We start from the raw sequence: 20594 nt of genomic DNA on the forward strand, positions 1-20594 counted from the left end.
TGAGTTTTGAGTTGATTTTTTAAAAACAACGACTGAGTCCACAATTGTTAATGTATGAGGGAGAGAGTCCACCGTGTCGGGGCCACAGTGTCAAAAGCTCTGTCAGCCTTAGTTCTCATCTTAGTCTGTTTCATAGCAAGATCAGATGACCTCAGGGACCTGCTTGGACATCGGGCTGTAGCAAATAACTGCAACATGAAAATTATTGTCAGATTTATAAAATGTGCACCAACCTGTTTTGTTCTTTCCTTGATGCATGTTAATGAATCCAAATGAGTGAAAATCAGTGTTCACCATCTGTAACCTGCACACTGTCACACACACTATTTCTCCAGACAAAGAATCATGCTTACCTTGTGGTAAGATGGGTTAATGGTGAGGATACTGTAAGAGAGCGCAGTTAAGAGAGGGAGAAGAAAGAACTAAATAATAAGCGAGGCTTGGCTTCAAATAACAAAGGTCTAAATATTGTTTTCCCTGAGACACACTGGCTCATGTAAACTAGCAAATAAATAAAAAAGAAAAAATCATTTCAATTCAATGTTATTTATATAGCACCAAATCAAAACAGCAGTCGCCTCAAGGTGCTTTATATTGTAAGGTGATCACAGTTGTGGAGAATCGTGAAATACTCGTGTGAATTGTGTTGTTCTGGATGTTCTTCAGTTTATTTCATATAAAGGATGAATAATAAAGAAAAACAATCTAGATTTTTGCATTTTTATTGTTAAAAACTGCTCAAGATGTTGCTCAGTCACATTTCCATAACAGATGATGTCAGATCTTTATGCAGTGTCGGTGAGACGATCAACAACAGATCAGACAAAACACTCAAGCGGACACTCCTCTGTAGAAGGAAACATGGAAAGTGTGAGGTAACATCAATTTGTATTTCAGGCTGTTTTTATGTAGAACTTCAGCACCAATGTAAAAGTACCGGTTTTAGGAAGATGAACAATATTTTCAGGAAGGATGCCGGTCTGCAAGCAGAGCTGGTTGAACTTCTCCTTCACCTCAGCGCTGAGGTCCAGACTACGTCCTGTGAAACCACGTGATGTTAATCTGTTGCTGTAACTTTACTTCACAGTTTACTGAACACAGCTAAATGCAACTTTACCATATAATTTGTTTTCAACAAAGGTTTCATTCCGTCCGGTGTTGATGTAATGATTCAGGCCGTACTCATCAGGCTTCCCGTCGACCACACGCATTTCAGTCACAAACCCCGTGACTGACAAAAAGGGAAACGGCAGAAGAAAAGATGTGAAAAATACTGGATGATGATGATGGAGGATTAACCGTGGTAGTTAAACTGTTTCCTGTCTTTGTGGGCGTACTCACAGGGAATGCTGAATGTGAATTTTCCAGGCACGTCAGTCTTGGTGGCTAAAGTCTCTATTTTCCAACATGTATCGCTACGGGTGCAAAGACATAACATTAATCATCAGTGTAAATATTTTAATGCTATCCAAATGGTATTTGCTTTGTCTGTCCACTCGCACTCACAGAGGATGTGAGGACGCCACTTTCAAACTCCCATCTTCAGTTGGCTCAACCATGACGGTGCCGGACTTCATGTTGGCTTTGCGACAGACAAACCATTTGAAATTAGAGCAAACTCCAGTCAAGTACCACTTACCTGCAACCTGTGGACACACAAATGGAAAGGATTGAGAATTATACAGAAGCATAAGAGCTGCTTATTGTAACACTTTGTGCGTGTGCATGTGCGTGTGTGTGTGTGTGTGTGCACATTAATAATACACTGATGTATATTAGTTTTATTCATGCTATATCCTGAGAAAACAATTGCAAACATCAAAGTTTCCAATGCTGATGTTTTGTTGTTCACACTTTGTTTCATATTTATATAGTTTTTTTTTTGTTGTTTTTTTAAGCAATGGACAAAATAAATATTATCAGGCAAAATCCAGGGTGAAACATAACCAAATAACTTAAATGGTGAAATCATTATAGAAGTACATGTTGCAAAGGTCAGCCTCCTGTATAGACTGCTAAACTGTCTGGGGGGGGGGGGGGGGCTGCCTGTCCTTGTTGGATAAGCTGCACCCTTTTTCCGTAAGACGGAGACATTTGTATGAAAATAGATGGGCGGTAAAATAAAAAATATTATGGATGACTCTTACCCCCTGTAAATCAAAGTCCGCCTGAGGTAGGATTTCAGAAGCAGAAACCATGAGGGAGCACAGTACCACTCCCAGAAGGGCGCGAAGTGAAGCCATAGCTGCTGAAGAGTGAAGACATGATGATCTGCTGCCTGGTGACTCTTTATATAGAAGAGTGAGATTATCTCCCCACCAACAGCTGCACTTATACAAACCCCAGGTGCTGGGGTGGCTTTGAACATGTGACATTCTCTGTAAACACATGGACAGTTTCATAACCACAAAGATTATTCCTGCAGCGGCAGACTTGTATCCACTGTGTGAGAGGTGAACGTCAGACAGTTCTTAGAAAATGTAGTTTCTCTTTTAAGCTTTTAACATCTCTTTTACGCCCATTTGTCTAAAAACTACTTGAAAGCCCTTCATGTCAGAGGTTTATTATCTGTGCAGGATGGAGCATCCTCAGAGAGAAAGCAGAGCTTTGTTCACACAGTTTTCTCCAAAGCTGACTGATTAGGAATCTCAAAGTTGGCTTTTCTCATAAGTAATACATGGTCTCAGTCAGGCTGGACATGATCACTCCTACAGGAAGTAAATGTACTATGATTTTATTTCACCTGTGAAATGATGAAAAACAGCAGAATAGCTCACGCTAACAAACGGGTGTTGAAATGTTTCATTTTCTGCTGTTTCATAGGTCAAAAAGGGCATTGAACCAAACTGAAGCTGAGCTGCTGCTACTGTTGTAGTGCAGCATCTGCTGTGTGCTTAATCATAGAACCTTCTGTACACAGCAGACAGAGGCTACTGGCACTGCTAGAGAGCTTTAAAAACTGGTTATTGAAGTGACTTTGATAATACTGATACACATTCTTTGCTACTGTCACAGGACAGGGATCCACCAGAGAATAGTTGTCAGGATAAAGAGCCTTCGCTTCTCTAAATATAAACTGGATACTTGTAGGAAACTTTGGGAAGCGTCTAAATTGAAGTTAGCTCAGGTACTTCTTCCATACTTGCTCTACAGAAAGCCAAAGAGTTTGGAGCTCTGCAAACATTTCCAGCACAGCTGGATGTGTTTGTAACTTTGGTCACCTCTCTATCATCCCTCAGATTCTTGTCTCTACTGCACAGCTTTGAAACCATGACAGCACTAGTGTTGCTGAGGAGAGATCCAGTTTAAACAGACCTTTATTCCTGGAGAACAAACACATGAAGTGATGCTGTTAAAGAAGAACATTTTATCACACTAATGAATCAAGCATCTGTATGTTTGTCTGTCAATCTGTCTGTCAACAGTTCCTCTGATCTACTTCAGACTTGATGGGTATTTTTTTAGGAGCAGTCAAAGTCTATCACCCGTGTTGCTTTGTCTGCTGTAAATCTGCCTGTACAAAGGGAAACATGCATGTTTTTAGATGCAAATTCACAACATGGCTGCATTTTTTAGTCATCTTCTGTGATTATGTGTATTTTATATTTATTTACTTCTATTATGTTTTGTATATGAATCTTTACAAGTGTGTAGATACAAAGGCTTGATTAAAACAAAGGTCTCAGCTGTGCTGTTAGGGATGTACTCAGATTTGTTTCAAAATGTAATAAATCAAAGGATTTTAGGCATTTCATCCTTTTTATTGTTTGGTTATAACAGCAGGTGGATAAAAACATGCAGGTGATGAATACAATTGTGTGATATTATGAGCATTGTTAATAAAGAAAGAGCAGAGATAGTAAAGTAAAAAGGAAACAGGTCATGGAGGTGAGATTTTCAGAACACTAAAAGCTCCTCGGTGAGATGATCACCTGGACACAAGGTCAGGCAGCTGGGACTCATCTAGAGAGAGGAAAATGGAAAAGTGATCTGTGCATAACATCACTTTTGATTGCAGTTAAGATAAGATAAGATAACCTTTATTAGTCCCACACGTGGGAAATTTGTTTTGTCACAGCAGGAAGTGGACAGTGCAAAAGTTATATAGCAAAATTTGAATACAATAAGAATAAAATACTGTACACAACTGTACAGAATAGAATAAAATAAAATAAAATACTATATACAGTAGAATAAATAGAATAAAATATACAATGGGATAAAAATAGAATGGAAATACTTTATACAACTGAGTAAAAATACAACTTTGTCAGAAAAAGAGTATTGCACTTAGTGTTATTGCATATGTATGGATGTGTGTGTTAGATCAGTTGAAGTCTTTGTTGCGGAGTCTGACAGCAGTGGGGAGGAAAGACCTGCGAAATCTCTCCGTCCCACACCGTGGGTGCCGCAGTCTCCCACTGAAGGAGCTGCTCAGTGCTGTCACAGTCTGCTGCATCGGGTGGGAGATGCTGTCCAACAGTGATGACAGCTTAGCCACCATTCTCCTGTCACTCACCACCTCCACTGGGTCCAGAGGGCATCCTAGAACAGAGCTGGCCCTTCTGATCAGCCTGTTCAGTCTCTTCCTGTCCCCAGCAGAGATGCTGCCGCCCCAGCAGACCACACCATAAAAGATGGCTGAGGCCACCACAGAGTCATAGAAGGTCTTCAGGAGTGGGCCCTCCACTCCAAACGACCTGAGTCTCCACAGCAGGTACAGCCTGCTCTGACCTTTCCTGTAGAGGGCATCTGAGTTATGAATCCAGTCCAGTTTGTTGTTCAGATGAACACTAAGGTACCTGTAGCTGTCCACAGCCTCAATGTCCATACCTTGGGTGTTCAGTGGTTGCAGTGGAGGATGTTTGTGCATGCGGAAGTCTACCACCAGCTCCTTGGTTTTACTGGCATTGATCTGGAGGTAGTTCAGCTGGCACCAGTCCACAAAGTCCTGAGTCAGTCCTCTGTACTCCTTGATGTCCCCATCAGTGATCAGGCCGACTATTGCAGAGTCATTAGAGAACTTCTGCAGGAAGCACTGGGTGGAGTTGTGGGAGACGTCTGCAGTGTAGATGGTGAAGAGGGATGGAGCCAGAACCGTTCCCTGTGGGGCCCCCGTACTGTAGATGACCCTGTCCGACACACAGCCCTGAGTCCTCACATACTGTGGTCGGTCGGTGAGGTAGTCCAAAATCCAGGTAGTGAGGTGGTGGTCCACTCCAGAGTTCTCCAGCTTGTCCTTCAGGACCGTGGGAAGAATAGTGTTGAAGGCACTGGAGAAATCAAAGAACATGATTCTCACAGGGGTTCCAGCGGTCTCCAGGTGAGCGAGGGAACGATGTAGGAGGTGAATGACGGCATCATCTGCTCCAATGCCAGGTTGGTAGGAAAACTGAAGTGGGTCCAGTGATGAGCTTGTTAGGCGCCGAAGCTGAGCCAGGACCAGCCGCTCCAGGGTCTTCATCAGGTGGGATGTTAGAGCCACCGGCCTGTAGCTGTCGAGGTCCTTGGGGCGTGAAGTCTTTGGCACTGGTACAACACAGGAGGTTTTCCAGAGCTGTGGGACTCTACCCAGCCTCAGGCTCAGGCTGAAGAGGTGCTCCATCATCACCCCACACAGTAGGTCTGCACAGGACCTGACCACCCTTGAGCTGATGCCATCTGGGCCCGCTGCCTTCTTGGCTTTAATCCTTTGATGTAAAAATTATTTACATCAAACTTCTTCTCTGAGATAAGAGCACCATTTCTGGGAAAGATCACAATATTTTCAGGCTGGATGCTGGTTTGCAGGGAGAACTGAATGCAATTCTCCTGCACCTCAGCGCTGAGGTCCCACCTGTGAAAACAGATGAGGTCAATCTGCTGCAGCACGTATAGCTTTACTAATCAGCAGAACAGGTTAAAAGGATTCAGCAGAGCGTAGAATCAGAGCTAAATGCCATATCACCATAGAGTTTGTTAACAACATAGCTTTCTTTCCCCTTTGTCTTGATGGAATAAATCAGGGATACTCGTCATACTTCACCTCAACCACATCACTGAGATGCCCCCAGCCTGACAAAGCAGCAGAAATGAAATGATGAAAGCAGAAACAGCAAACATACCAGATGGTTCAGTTGTGTTTTTCTCTTTGTGTGCGCTCACGCCGACTTGTGTACTGTGTTGTTATGGATGTACTTCAATCTATTTGTTAAAAAAGAGAATAAAGTAAAGTATTTTAGCTGTTTCGGTCAAGTCAAGCTTGTTTGTATTTTCTGTAAGGAAGTATTCAGGAGCAGTTCTTTTCTTGGATGTTGGTTCCCTTTGTTTCCATCCTCTGTTAAGATGTTTCAGTAATGTTGAGGTCTGGGGAGGCCAATCCATGGCTGAAGTCCTGTGATGCTGCATACTGCATTAGCACTTTGTTCATAGTGAAAAATGAAGCCACTGCCAATCAGACATTTGCATAGTGGATCAACTTCTGATGGTACTTTCCTGAATTCCATACCTATAACATGTTTGCACATACTGATGAATATGTGCAGCTGATTTTCAGTCCAGTTCCTGTGTGACAGACGCCAGTCTTTCTGCCTGTGTCCTTCCTTAAGAATAGAGCCGTCCTTCCACTGAGACTGTTTCTGATGAGGCTTCATTGAGCAGTCGATGGATCCCTCAGCTCATCTAATCGTTATATTTCTAACACATGACTGTCAGAAACTGTTAATCTGCTGCAGCTCTTTAACTCTTCTACTTCTTTTTTTTATAATCTCTTAGTTTCCTCATTTTTAAGGTGGCACTGCACACCAGATCCAAAGTCAACATGCTGTTATATAATGGAGTTGAACCTGTAATGGAGTTTGATTTAAACCAATCTAAGCAATTAAGTGAATGATGATGAGCAAAGAAATGATGGCGGAGGTCGTGGATGAAGACCCGCACAGCTGTGGTTGGCTCCTCGTATATAGCAGAGTGAGGTTGTGTTTGCACATTATTATAAAACCATGTTCACTATATATTTTAGCTGCAGACAATAACATTATTTGTTTGCTGTGGTGATGTTATTCCACTTTGGTAAAATGGGAAAACGATCATTTCTTGCTGTTATTCACACATTATTCCAAGAAACTCAACACGAGCCTTGTAGTCCAACCATATAAAGACAAATAAATAGTTGTGTTTGTAACAGCTCATGAACATGAATCGTTCCACATTACTTTAAAATCATTGTAAACTAAACTGGAATGAATGAGTGTTTATATATAGTTTTGTCTCAGCTGTTTACACACAGTGTTTCAGTTCTTATCAGAGAGTCCCACCGTCTCACATGTGATGAACCTTTAGCTCTGTTGTAAGCGTGTTGTTAGACCAGGTTTCCCTCATTTAAAAAATAATCTCTCATTAGAAATGGATATGATGTCTAAGACATAGAAATGCTTATTATGATAATCTAAAGACTCACATTTGCGAATAACTCATTTTATCTTAGTTTGAGACATAAGTGCATGATTATAATCCTGTGTAGTTAGATGAGACAGAACTGATGCTTCCTCTTAATTATCCTCTTCATTTTTCCTGAGCCTCAGTAGTGGTACCTACCATGGATAGAAAAACAATGACTCATCTTAAATCTAACCAACCACAGACTCCAAATCTAAAAAACAAACAAACGGTGAAAGAAAACAGGGACTTTAACCAGAGAAGTACTCACTCAGACACTGTTGACTTAATGGTATTCCTTATCTGTCAAGGTCAAGGTCAAGGTTCTTTATTTGTCACATGCATAGTTATACAAGTATAACACACAGTGAAATGTAGCCTGACACGCTCCTCGACATGTGCAAAAAAATTGGGGGGGGGGGGGGGGTGTAGAGGAAAAACATTATATATATATATATAGTATATACATTGGGTGAATGTGCAGTAGTAGCAGCAAGCAGGTGAATTCTGTACATTAATATGAATAGACATCTGACTATTTTACAGGATAGACAATATAAACATATTTAAAATTAAAGGAATTGAAATGTACATTGTGCCTTGGTTTAGTGTCTGGAAGAGTCCTGACTCAGTCAATTATAGATGATGTGAGAGGGCGGGTGTGTGTGTTTAGGGCACGGATGGCTTGGGGATAGAAGCTCCTCTTGAGTCTCTCTGTCCTTGCCCGGAAGATGCGGAACCTTCTACCAGATTGCAGAAGTTGGAACAGTTTGTTGCCAGGATGGGACGGGTCCTTCAGTATCTGCGCTGCTCTAGTCCGGCATCTCCTGGTGTAGGTGTCCTGAAGCGGGGGGAGAGCAATCCTGCAGCAGCCTTCTGCTGTACAGATCACTCTCTGGAGAGCTTTTTGGTCCTTCACACAGCTGTTCCCAAACCACGATGTCATGTTCTGTGTGAGGATGCTCTCCACAGCGCCTGTATAGAAAATCCTGAGGATCTTTGGAGAGACCCTGAACTTCCTCAGTTGTCGTAGGTGATACAGGCGCTGCCTAGCCTTTTTGGTCTGGACCTGAATGTGGGCAGCCCATGTCAGGTCTGAGGAGATGTGGACACCAAGATACTTGAAGGACTGCACCCTCTCCACTGGAGCTCCATTGATGATAATGGGCTTGTAGTCTCTGTGCTGACCCCTTCTGAAGTCCACCACCAGCTCCTTGGTCTTGCTGACGTTCAGCTGGAGGTGGTTGTCCTGGCACCATGATGCCAGATTCTTCACTTCATCCATGTAGGCCGTCTCATCGTTGTTGGAGATGGCACCCAACACCACTGTGTCGTCAGCAAACTTCACAATGGTGTTGGAGCCATGGGTGGCCACACAGTCTGAAGTGTAGAGGGAGTAGAGCAGTGGCGAGAGGACACATCCCTGAGGTGCTCCTGTGTTGATGGTGATGCTGTTGGAGAAGCACCTGCCCACCCTCACCACCTGAGTTCTGCCAGTGAGGAAGTCCAACACCCATGCACACAGACGGCTGTTAAGTCCCAGATCCCTCAGCTTTGTGAACAGTCTGCAGGGCACTATTGTGTTAAACGCTGAACTGTAATCAACAAACAGCATTCGCACATAGTTACCCTGTTTCTTGTCCACATGGCTGAGAGTGGTGTGTAGGACGTGGGCGATGGCATCCTCTGTGGATCTGTTGGATCTGTAGGCGAACTGCAGTGGATCTGTGGTGTCTGGGATGGAGGAGGAGATGATGTTCTTCAGCAGCCTCTCAAACACCTTCATTACTACCGAGGTCAGTGCAACTGGCTGGTAATCGTTCAGGGATGAGGGTTTGCTGTTCTTGGGCACAGGGATGATGGTGGATCTTTTGAAGCATGTGGGGACCACAGACTTCGCCAGGGACTCGTTGAAGATGTAAGTGAACACACCTGCTAGCTGGTCAGCACAGCAGCACAGCAGCGCAGCAGACGGCCGGTGATGCCGTCTGGCCCCGCCGCTTTCCTTGTGTTCACTCTCCTCAGTGCCGCTGGGACGTCATGCTCCGCGATGCTGGTCACCGGTCTCTCGCTGATGACGTCACTGTCCTCGGTAGTCAGGCGGTAGATAGCATTAGCCGCCTGGCTAACCTCGAAACGGGCGTAGAACTGATTCAGCTCGTTGGTGAATGCAGAGTCCGCGTTGATCAGCGCAGTGTCCCTGGCTTTGTAGTCCGTAATGGTGCGTAGTCCGTGCCACATACTCCGTGTGTCGCCCTGGTGGAAGTGGGACTCCACACGTTCCCGGTACCGGCGTTTGGCATCTCTCACCGCGCGCCGCACGCCGTATGAGGCCGCTTTGTAGGCGCTCATATTGCCAGTGGCGAGACCCGCGTTGTAGGAGGCGGTCCTGGCGTTTACTGCAGTGCGGATCGATCGGTCCATCCACAGTTTCTGGTTTGGGAATGTGGTGACTCTCGCAGTGGGGATAATCTCCTCCGCTAGCATATTGACGAAGCATACTGCTACTTCCGTAAACTCGTTGATGTCGACTGCGCATGCTCTGAACATGTCCCAGTCGACGTCGTTGAGTGCGTCCTGTAGCGTAGCTTCTGATTGGGCAGTCCACCGTTTTACCTCCCTCGTGGTTACTTCTTCCCTCCGTATGCTTTGTTTATACTGGGGGATGAGGAAGATGGCGTTGTGGTCAGACTTCCCAAAAGCCGGGTGTGAGACAGCTTTGTAGCCCTGCTTGTATGGCGTGTAGCAGTGATCCAAAATCCGATCCCCTCTCGTTGGACACGAGACAGCTGGACTTTAGTCTGAATTACACTGAAACTGGCAATTTCATTTACTTTTACTGTTTTTAAAGCTATTAGGCTGCTTTGTGGCTCACTTAATACTAAACTAAGATACTTTCAGTGTGAATCATTTGCAGGAACACAGGCAGGATTTAAAGTGCAGAACTTTACAGTCTCTGTCTCAAAGTAGGTCTAAACATGCTAACAGCTCTTTGTTTTTTTCAGTTTTCACTGGTTTGATGTAATAAAAGAAATTTTAAAGAAGCAGACAATTGTTGTTATTTTAGTTCTATAATTTCATAAATCGTGGTGTGGATCTAAGTCAACATTCAACATAAATAAGATAATACAGCACGTTTGACGTTTGCCTTTTTATTTTCCCAGAAGTACTCAGGTTGGTTCTCGGCTACATTTACATAACAGATGTTAATGTGTTCAGCAGCTGGACAATCATCTGAGGAAGGAACATTGGAAAGGTACTCAGTGCACAACTGCGTTACAAGTTTTATGTAAGACCCTGTATTTTATTGTACTTATATGTTTTTAACATTTGACTTAAACACTTTTGGGAAGGATGAAAATATTTTCAGAAGTTTTTCCTTCTGTCCAACTGTAGTACACACAATACTGCGTCTCCCCCCATTATCACTGCACACTTCCTCAGGCTGGTGATGAGCGCCCCCTGGTGTCACAGTGTTGATGATGTCATGCAGAGTGAAACATAAACTGTCATGGTCCTGCGGCCATGACTCAGTGACTTTGTGTTTGTGTTCTTTATTGTTATTACTTTCATTATTATTCGTGGCTGTTTTGGGATGGTTTGTGTTTTGGGATTTTAGATACTGGGTTCTGGGTTTGTGCTCCCTCTATTGGTCCCTGGTGTTAGTGTTCCCCTGTCTCGTCAGGTTAATCAGGTCCAGCTGTGTCCCCCACCTGTGTGTGATTTCCTAGTGTCTCTCTATGCACTTATAGTGTGTGTTTTCCTCTGTTCCTCTTCGCGTCATCTGTGTTCATTCTCTGTGAAATCCCCTGCGTCCTCTCCCTGCTGTTCTCCCTTCATGTCAGGTTTGCTACTCCGTGGTGTAGTTTTTCCCAGTTTAGTTCATCCTTAGTTCTGTTTTGCCATCTCCACTTTATGTTTGGTATTGTTAATAAATCGCCCTCACGTCTGAATAAGTACTGCATTTGAGTCCTCCTTCCACTCTTCACACGGCCGCTGCCCCGAGCCGTGACATAAACAGTGTGTTAATAAAAAATCGTTTGTCCATTCTCATGTTTGCATCATCTTTCTGTAAAATCATCAGCTGTTTTCTGAACCTTCTTCATTGTTTGACTCATTCCAACAGCTGTGAGCTGTGATGGAGTCAGAGCAGCTTCATCACTGATGTTCAGGTGAAGCTGAACTTAGTAAACTATATAAATGATCAGGTTGTGTTCTGGTTGGATGTGTAAAATAGTTCTGTGTGAGGTCGCAGTGCTTCATATATGTGTGTGGGCTGAAGCACACACGTGTGAGTCCTCAGAGGTGTTAAGGTTCAAATATTGAGGAAGGAGAGTACAAACAACCATTGTCCAAGAACTTGGTCAAACAATTGATTTTAATGAAATACACGCGTGGGAAGACCAGCTCCGTTCGCAGACATGGCTGATTTCCAACTTAATCAAAGCATAAACAGATATTTTATACCATCAGGGCTTAAATTTAATGACGCCCCCTCAACGTCAGATCCATTTCATACATAGGTCAGATCAAAACCACAATGACTTTTAACAAAGTTTAAAAAGAACATTGTTTTCATCTTCACGGCAGGTACTTCCTGTCACTGCCGGATGCTCGCTTATCATCTTGACACATCAGCAGCAGTTCTGCAACAAACTGCTCTTGTCTCATGCTTTCTTTCTTTATGGTAGATTTTTGTTCTGTTTTCACTGTTTGTTTGTTTTTTTTTTCACTGTTTTCACTGAGATTTGAATTTGAATGCTAATCAATAAAATCAAAATCAAATCAAAAAAAAAAAATCTTTTGCAACCCCGAGCAAAACATGATTAAACTTTCACCTATAAATGATTCTCTCTAACTGAGTGTGTGTGTGTGTGTGTGTGTGTGTGTGTGTGTGCTAACCACAATTGCACCCTATTTCACCTCGCCGACTAGCTCCTGACCTCTCACCAGACAGAGAGACAGAAGCCACTCTCATATATGTAATAACCGAACTGAAACTATGTATATGTCATCTACTAAATAAATGTTTTAATCAAGAACCTCTACTAAAGGCTTAATACAAGAATATGAACTTATAAACGATAATAAAATCAAATCAAATCAAATCACTTTTATTGTCACATCACATGTGCAGGTACATTGGTACAGCACATAAAATATATAAAATAAAATATACAGAGTGAGACATGTGCAAAACAGTGGCGTTACTGTACAGTATGGAGTGCATAGTGTTGAAGTTCCAGTAGTGAAGCTGAGGTGTCTATGACGTGTTCAGCAGTCTGATGGCCTGATGGAAAAAGCTGTCTCTCAGTCTGCTGGTACGGGACCGGATGCTGCAGAACCTCCTTCCTGATGGAAGTAGTCTGAACAGTTTATGGCTGGGGTGACTGGAGTCCTTGATGATCCTCCCCGCTTTCCTCAGGCACTGCTTCCTGTAGATGTCTTGGAGGGAGGGAAGCTCACCTCCAATTATCCGTTCAGAGCACCGCACTACTCTCTGGAGAGCTTTGCAGTTGTAGGCGGTGCTGTTGCCATACCAGGTGGTGATGCATCCAGTGAGGATGCTCTCAATGGCACAGTGATAGAAGGTCCTGAGGATGCGGGGGCTCATGCCGAATCTTTTCAGTCTCCTGAGAAAGAAGAGGCGCTGCTGCGCCTTCTTCACTGTTTTGTTTGTGTGTACTGACCACGTAAGATCCTCAGCCAGATGTACACCAAGGAACCGGAAGCTGCTCACTCTCTCCACAGCAGCGCTGTTGGTGGTGATGGGGGTGTGTACTTCTCTGCACCTCCGGAAGTCCACTATCAACTCCTTTGTCTTTGCGACGTTGAGGGTGAGATGGTTGTCTTGACACCAGTGGGTCAGGGCGCTGACCTCCTCCCTGTAAGCTGTCTCATCACTGTTGGTGATAAGACCCACCACTGTAGTGTCGTCCACAAACTTCACAATGATGTTGGAGCTGTTAGTGGCTGTGCAGTCGTAGGTGTAGAGTGAGTACAGGAGATAGCTCAGTACACACCCCTGTGGAGCACCAGTGTTCAGTGTGACGGGGGATGAGGTGATGCTGCCCAGTCTGACCACTTGGCGTCTGTCAGACAGGAAGCTAAGGATCCAGCTGCAGAGGGAGCTGCTCAGTCCTAGATCCTGCAGTTTCCTGTCCAGCTTCGAGGGAACGATGGTATTGAATGCTGAGCTGTAATCTACAAACAGCATTCTCACATACGTGTCTCTCTTCTCCAGGTGTGACAGGGCAGTGTGTAGTGTCAGGGCTATGGCATCATCAGTGGACCTGTTGTGGTGGTATGCGAACTGTAGAGGGTCCAGTGAGTCGGGTAGTGCAGAGCAGATGAAGTCCCTGACCAGCTTCTCGAAGCATTTGCTTACGATGGGGGTCAGGGCTACAGGTCGCCAGTCGTTCAATGAGGAGATGGTGGAGGATTTGGGTACAGGGACGATGGTGGCCATTTTGAAGCAGGCTGGGACTACAGACAGAGAGAGGGAAAGGTTGAAGATGTGCGTGAACAATCCAGCCAGCTGAGCCGCGCATGACTTGAGGACGCGGCCGGGAATCCCGTCCGGACCAGACCAATAAAATAACCTGATATAAGTGTTTTATAAGCATGTATTTCAGTTATCCTTCTATGTTCTAGTTTCCCTCAGCATGTATCACCTGGACAGTCACGCCAGTGAAGCTTAAGACCCTTAATGAACCGAACATCCACTCAAAAGAAGCACAGATATGCAATATGTATAAAATAGTTATAACTGCATCTGGAATACAAGGTTAATATGATAACAGTACGCATAAACATCTTAAGGCCATCTTAAAGCTATCTCTTACATTGTTAAAGCAATGATCATACTGCAGATTATATTGTGCTGGTAAAATACTTTTGTTCATCCCCACAATTAACTCTGTTTTCTCTGTTGTATAGAGGCATTTGGTGTAACTTGGGTGAGATTACTTTTATGACCGGCAGGAAGTCACGTACGCAGAGACACACACCCAGGGCTTAAACTGCTACACTCACACATCCACACGCACACTCACTCACGTGCACTCACACATACACACAGGTACGCGCATACAGTCACTCACGTGGACTCACATAGACACACGGGTACGTGCACACGCAGGCGCTCACGTGCTCGTGCATACACACAGACACACAGAGTTTGCAGCACACCATGGGGGTTTTATGATGGGGTCACTTCTATAAAGCTAGCTGTAACAGACAAAGGAGTGAAGATCTGCAGAGGGACACCGGCCTGGCACGTCTTCCCTTCTAGAAGAAAGGAAGACGTGCCAGTTCTACGCCCGTTTATTTATTTGCTAAATACTAATTATTTAGTATTAATACTAATTATACTAAATACTAATTATAAATACTAAATACTAATTGTACTAAATACTAATTATTATACTTATAAATTATAAATTATACTTTAGGGAGATCATTTACCAGTGGCAATTTTACATATTTTTTTAGTTACATATATCTAACAGTAAGTTGAAAAGTTGAAACATGAGAAGCCACCTGCATGCTCCTATGCTCTCATCCAATGAATGTAGAAAACATGGACGACGCGACCCCGCCTCCTCCCATTGTGCAAAAATGAAGCCAAAATATCCCGCTTGTGGAGGCTGCCATCTTGCATTTTTGGAGCCTGAGGCTGTATCCCAATTCAGGGTCTGCAGCCTTAAAGGCTGCATTTTAAGGCCGATTACGTCACAGCGGCGCACCGAAGGCTGTCCCAATTCAAAGGCTGCTCGAAATGCAGCCCTCAAATGCGTCCTTCATTTTCCTGAACTTTAAGGCTGTGGCAGTGTAGACTTCGTGGCCCAACATATCCCACAATTCATAGCGCGGCAGTCGGTGTGGATAATTTTGCCGCAGACGGCAGAAGCGGAGCGGCCGAAGACTAAACTGTGAAAAGTAAGTACTGAATATGATGTCACTTATTTATGTGCAAATGTTCAATAATGACGAACATTAAAACATTACTGTTGGCCACATGTCGGCAAAGTTATTTGCTATTAGCGATGTTCAGCTTTTACTTGCTTTTAAAGCCTTTCAAATATAATAATACAATAGTTGACCTTAATCTTACACAGAATGTGATGATTTTATGGATAATTAAAGTCAGTCATATATCCACAAACACAACAAGCTGAAAGTCAGTGATGCTGCTCGGTTTGCAGTCCTGAATATCACGGCACAAGCAGGATTCACTGCACTGTTAATGTTAGCTATGTTACATTGCTGCCTCTGTTCGGTGGTGTCGAGCCAAATGGACTTTAACGTGTGTTTGAACGAGCTGACGGTTCACTCGTTAAGCTGAAAGAAAATGCTTTAAAAGAAGATGCTTTAATCACAGGAGTCACACATGTGTCCACTGCACCATCTGGGAACTCTTCTTGTTTAGCACTCGTAATAACACAAACACTAAATCCTCCTTCTCTGGTGCTGTTGTGTAGCACTGTATACACCTGAGACTGTCACCTGTCTGTCTGTCCTGCACTCTCTCTCTGTTTCTTTCTCTCTGATTGTGTAATAAAAATATGAACATGTATTTATAAGTTACACTTGTGGTTGAATCCTGCAGCTTATCACACATTTGATTTCCATGTGTGACAACTGCAAGTGTCCAGAGTGAGGACAGACTGAGGGACCCACTGCTGCACATCATCTGTGAGGCTTTGCACCCCTGATGATCCACCAGGACAAACTCAGGAGTGTGTGAGGAAGAGGAAGAGGAAGAGCCAGCAGCAGCTGACAGATGGAGAGAATAGACAGACTGTTCCCTGTTTGTGAAGGACTGCTAGAATAGTTTAACATAACTGTCTGTCCTGAATCAGTCTTATTAGGTAATGTTCAAATAATGTTATCATTCCAGTGTTTTCAGTGTGGGAGAAAGTACTCAGGGCCTTCAAGTTACACACTATGAAAGGCAGCAACAAGTTTAACATTCAGAAACCTAAAGTATGTATCAGCAGCAGAATGGAGCTAAAAATAAATGTTTGTTTTAGTTCTATGAAGCTTTGAGTATTTTGGATTAGTAGCACTGCTGTGTTTGTTGCATCATATTGCTGTAATTGTTTATATGCTTTATATATTCTGAGGTAAGTTGATCTATAGTGTTACATCATATTCTATAAGGATGTTATGTGTTTGTAGACTTTCTGCCCAGTTTGACCCATTTAGCAGAAGTCAGCCTGTTTAAGGCTCTGATATCTATTCTGTATGACTTAAAGCAGTTATGACATGGTCTGATTTTCTCACCCAATAAAGGAATATTTCATATATCTGTCACGGTCTGGCTGGGGCAGACCGTATGTGTTGCAGAGGAGGACTCAAACGCAGACCAAAACGTAGTGTGGATAAACAAAACAAGCCGTTTATTGTAGAGATGGCACGATACCACTTTTTTATGTCCGATACCGATATCATAAATTTGGATATCTGCCGATACCGATATGAATCCGATATAGTGTTTTTTTTAATCAACAAAACTGTTTTTTAAAATATCTTGCTGCATTTTGCAAGTCTGCAAGTTTAAAACAACAACTACACTAAAGCTATTCTGTTATACCTGTATGCAAAAAAAAATATTTCATAGTTCAGCAATACTGATCAATCTAATAAACTTAAACCTACACCATCCTCCCTATTCTGGTATTTTAAAGAGTACTTAGCATAAATATTAAGCAACCTAACTAATAGGGTTCCAACTCCCAGCAACAACAAAAATAAATAAATAAAAAATAGGGAACCACCCCTCACCCTCCACCTCATGATGCTTAATCGACGTAATCAACCTTAATTTGATGCAGTGTGAAAAAAAATGCACAGAAATCAATTATTTTTCAAGAAATATTAAATAGATTCAACATCTTTCTTCAACAAAATTGCAGACTGCACAGATAAGATAAGAGATAAGATAGAACTTTATTAATCCCTCGGGTGGGTTCCTCTGGGAAATTCGACTTCCAAAAAAAGCACAGCAACGACCGAAGTTACAGTTACAGAACTGTTATATATATATATACACACACACACACACACACACACACACACACACACACACACACACACACACACACATATATAAATACAGAGACAAATATAAATAAAATATACAAAGGGGATAAATAGAATAAATAGGAATAAAAAATAAAAATACAAGTGAATTGCACATTTCAAGTATTGAGTCTATTGTACTGTTGACTATTTACAAAAAGTATTGCACAAGGTATTGTACAGTGAGGTGCAGAGGCACTACAGCTTAGTTGTTCCCCCCTCCTTTGTCCTCCTGTTTCCCCTCCCTCTCCCCTCCAGAGAGGAGTTAAACAGTCTGATGGCGTGTGGGACAAAGGAGTTTTTAAGTCTGTTAGTTCTTGTCTTGGGGAGAAGCAACCTGTCACTGAACAGACTCTTCTGATTGTTTATGGCCGTGTGCAGAGGATGCCCAGCATTGTCCATAATGTCCATCAGTTTCTTTAATGGTACCTTCCCAAAGGAAAAAGTACTATAGCTTACTAGGGTATATATATTAGACTTAATAGTCACTATATACAGTAATTGACTTCTATTCATTTTACATCAAATTAAAACTTTGGGTGTCAGATAATTATTTATTAAAAGCTAGACATTTTAAATGAGAATAAGAAAGAAAAGTATGTCTTTGTGCCCCCTTTTCCCTGTTAATGCCCTATCGGCCCCCCTGGCTAAACTTTGCTAGATCCGCCCCTGCACAGTTACCAGCGTCAGCTACGTAGAAAAAGATCCTGGAGTAGAAAGTAATATTAAATACATTCTAACAACAGCTGATCAAGCTTAAACATGCTGCTGTTGTTCAGCCGCTGGTTTCCTCTTTCTGGTGCAAAGTGGGCCAAAAGCAAACTAGAGACACGGACTTGCGACAGAAAAGCCGATCAGCTGATCGTTAAGCAGTTTCATGATTGAAGTAGCAGCAGGAGAGGCAGTCGCTTGTTAAGCTTAACGCAGGAATGCTTTACAAACATTCAGAGATGGACTTACACACTTGCTTTACTTCTGTCGGGATAACTTTGTCGGAGATGAAATGCCGGGTTGCTAGCGAAGCTCCAAATGCTATCCAGACCACCGACAGGTCCCGCATGCCACAGCCGCTCTATCACGTGATGCATACTGCTCCGACGTGCTAACGTTCTGAGGTGAGTTACGGCGTGTTGCAAGTTTTGTGAGGTGCTTCCGTGATATTTAATGGATCAGATTACATTTTTTATTTTTCTCCGATATCCGATCCAGTAATTTAGGTCAGTATCGGACCGATACCGATACGTAATATCGGATCGGTCCATCTCTAGTTTATTGAGGCTAGCAATGAGGGTAAAAATAATCGGGCATCGGTGAAAACTAAACAATAACCTAAACTGGGTGAACTAATAACAAAACATGAAAAACCTTAACCATAGTGAACTGACATGGGTACCTGGGGATGAGACATGGATGAGCAGACGACCTGACAACAAATGACTGAAAGCACACGGACTAAATACACACAGGATGATGAGGGAAGTGGGAACACATGGGGAAACAGCTGGCACACATGAACATAATGACGTCACCGTGGGAGAGTAAAACTGAACACGATGAACACAGAAACACCAGACCTCTTCACAATAAAACAGGAAACATAAAGAGACATAGACATGACAACCCGAACTTGACAACGTAAGACACAGACATGAAACGCATGAAGAGCAGGGGAGATTTAACATAGTTGGAAACACGAGGGGGAAATAATAAGAACTAGAAACACCTAGGCATGATAACAAATGAACTTAGGAAACCTGACGGGCTTACATAAACTAAAACTCAAAACGCTGGGTCAACAGACCAGGGATCATGACAATATCAGTCTACTCTTCATTCTATCAGACACAGTTATCACAGCTCGTACATTTTCTTTTTACACATATATGTAAGCATTGAGCCACATTTAGTAATGCCAACATACTGAAGGAACAACATTTGTCTCTTATATATAATACATCTATATATACACTGTCAAAGATACTTGAGTGTCTTTGAGTGAAGATTTAAGGTGATAGGACATATAAATAACTGCAACTTGAATCTTTACTGAAGCTCAGTGTTTGACACAGAGTTCACTCACATGTGCTGTACCAGTGTACCTGCACATATGACGTGACAATAGAAGTGATTTGATTTGAGAGTTCAAACTCACTGCTGTAATAACTTATAATGATTAATATAATAACGATAATATTGGCCATATCATATTTACACTGACTTTAGTCTCATGAACAACATTAACTAATTATTATTTACTAGCTAATCTTAAATGACTGTTCAGTACAGATATGAAGCCCAACAATCATGTTTTACAGTCCTGTGGTCTCAGCCCCAGATACTTATTATTGTGGACTTCAGGAAGCACACAGCTCCACTCCCCCCCATCATCCTGACTGACACCCCCATCACCTCTGTGGACTCATTCCGCTTCCTGGGTACCACCATCACCCAGGACCTGAAGTGGGAGCCCACCATCACCTCCGTCATTAAGAAAGCCCAGCAGAGCATGTACTTCCTGAGGCAGCTGAAGAAATTCAACCTGCCAACACGGACGATGATGCAATTCTACACTGCAATCATCGAGTCCATCCTCACCTCCTCCGTCACCGTGTGGTACGCTGGAGCCACTATCAGGGACAAACAGAGACTGCAGCGTGTTGTGCGCTCTGCTGAGAAGGTGATTGGCTGCAGACTCCCATCTCTGCAGGACCTGTACACCCCCAGGACACTGGGGCGTGCAGCTCGGATCTCAGCTGACTCTTCTCACCCTGGACACAGTCGGTTTGACCTGCTCCCCTCAGGCAGGAGGCTCCGGTCCATTCGCACCAGAACCTCTCGCCATAAGAACAGTTTTCTCCCCTCTGCTGTTGAACACATGAACAATAACCGTATGACTGTTCCCACCACTAACACATGACCCTACACTGTGTTCACTGCATCATTCCATGTTTGGCACTGATCACCACCTGCACTCATGTATATATCATGTATATATCTATCTATCTACTTAGCACTTTTAATTCTTATTCTCATTTTTATTTTCATGTCTATTTAAGCTTAATTTATAACAGTATTTATAACAGTATGTTTGC

At 43.0% G+C, this 20594-nt stretch overlaps 1 protein-coding gene across 1 annotated transcript; it reads right to left on the reverse strand.

The window, feature by feature from the left end:
• Window positions 1-706: 706 nt before the first annotated feature.
• On the reverse strand, window positions 707-2286 carry LOC113013136 (lipocalin-like). The gene is made up of 6 exons (XM_026153797.1): window positions 2148-2286; window positions 1507-1646; window positions 1342-1415; window positions 1118-1231; window positions 938-1039; window positions 707-847 (listed from the first exon to the last, which is right to left on the reverse strand). Exons 1-6 carry the CDS (start codon window positions 2241-2243, stop codon window positions 819-821), a joined length of 555 nt encoding a protein of 184 aa, XP_026009582.1. The 5' UTR covers window positions 2244-2286; the 3' UTR covers window positions 707-818.
• Window positions 2287-20594: the final 18308 nt, after the last annotated feature.

Source organism: Astatotilapia calliptera, chromosome 3, assembly GCF_900246225.1.
Source record: "Astatotilapia calliptera chromosome 3, fAstCal1.2, whole genome shotgun sequence".
Taxonomy (NCBI): Eukaryota; Metazoa; Chordata; class Actinopteri; order Cichliformes; family Cichlidae; genus Astatotilapia; species Astatotilapia calliptera.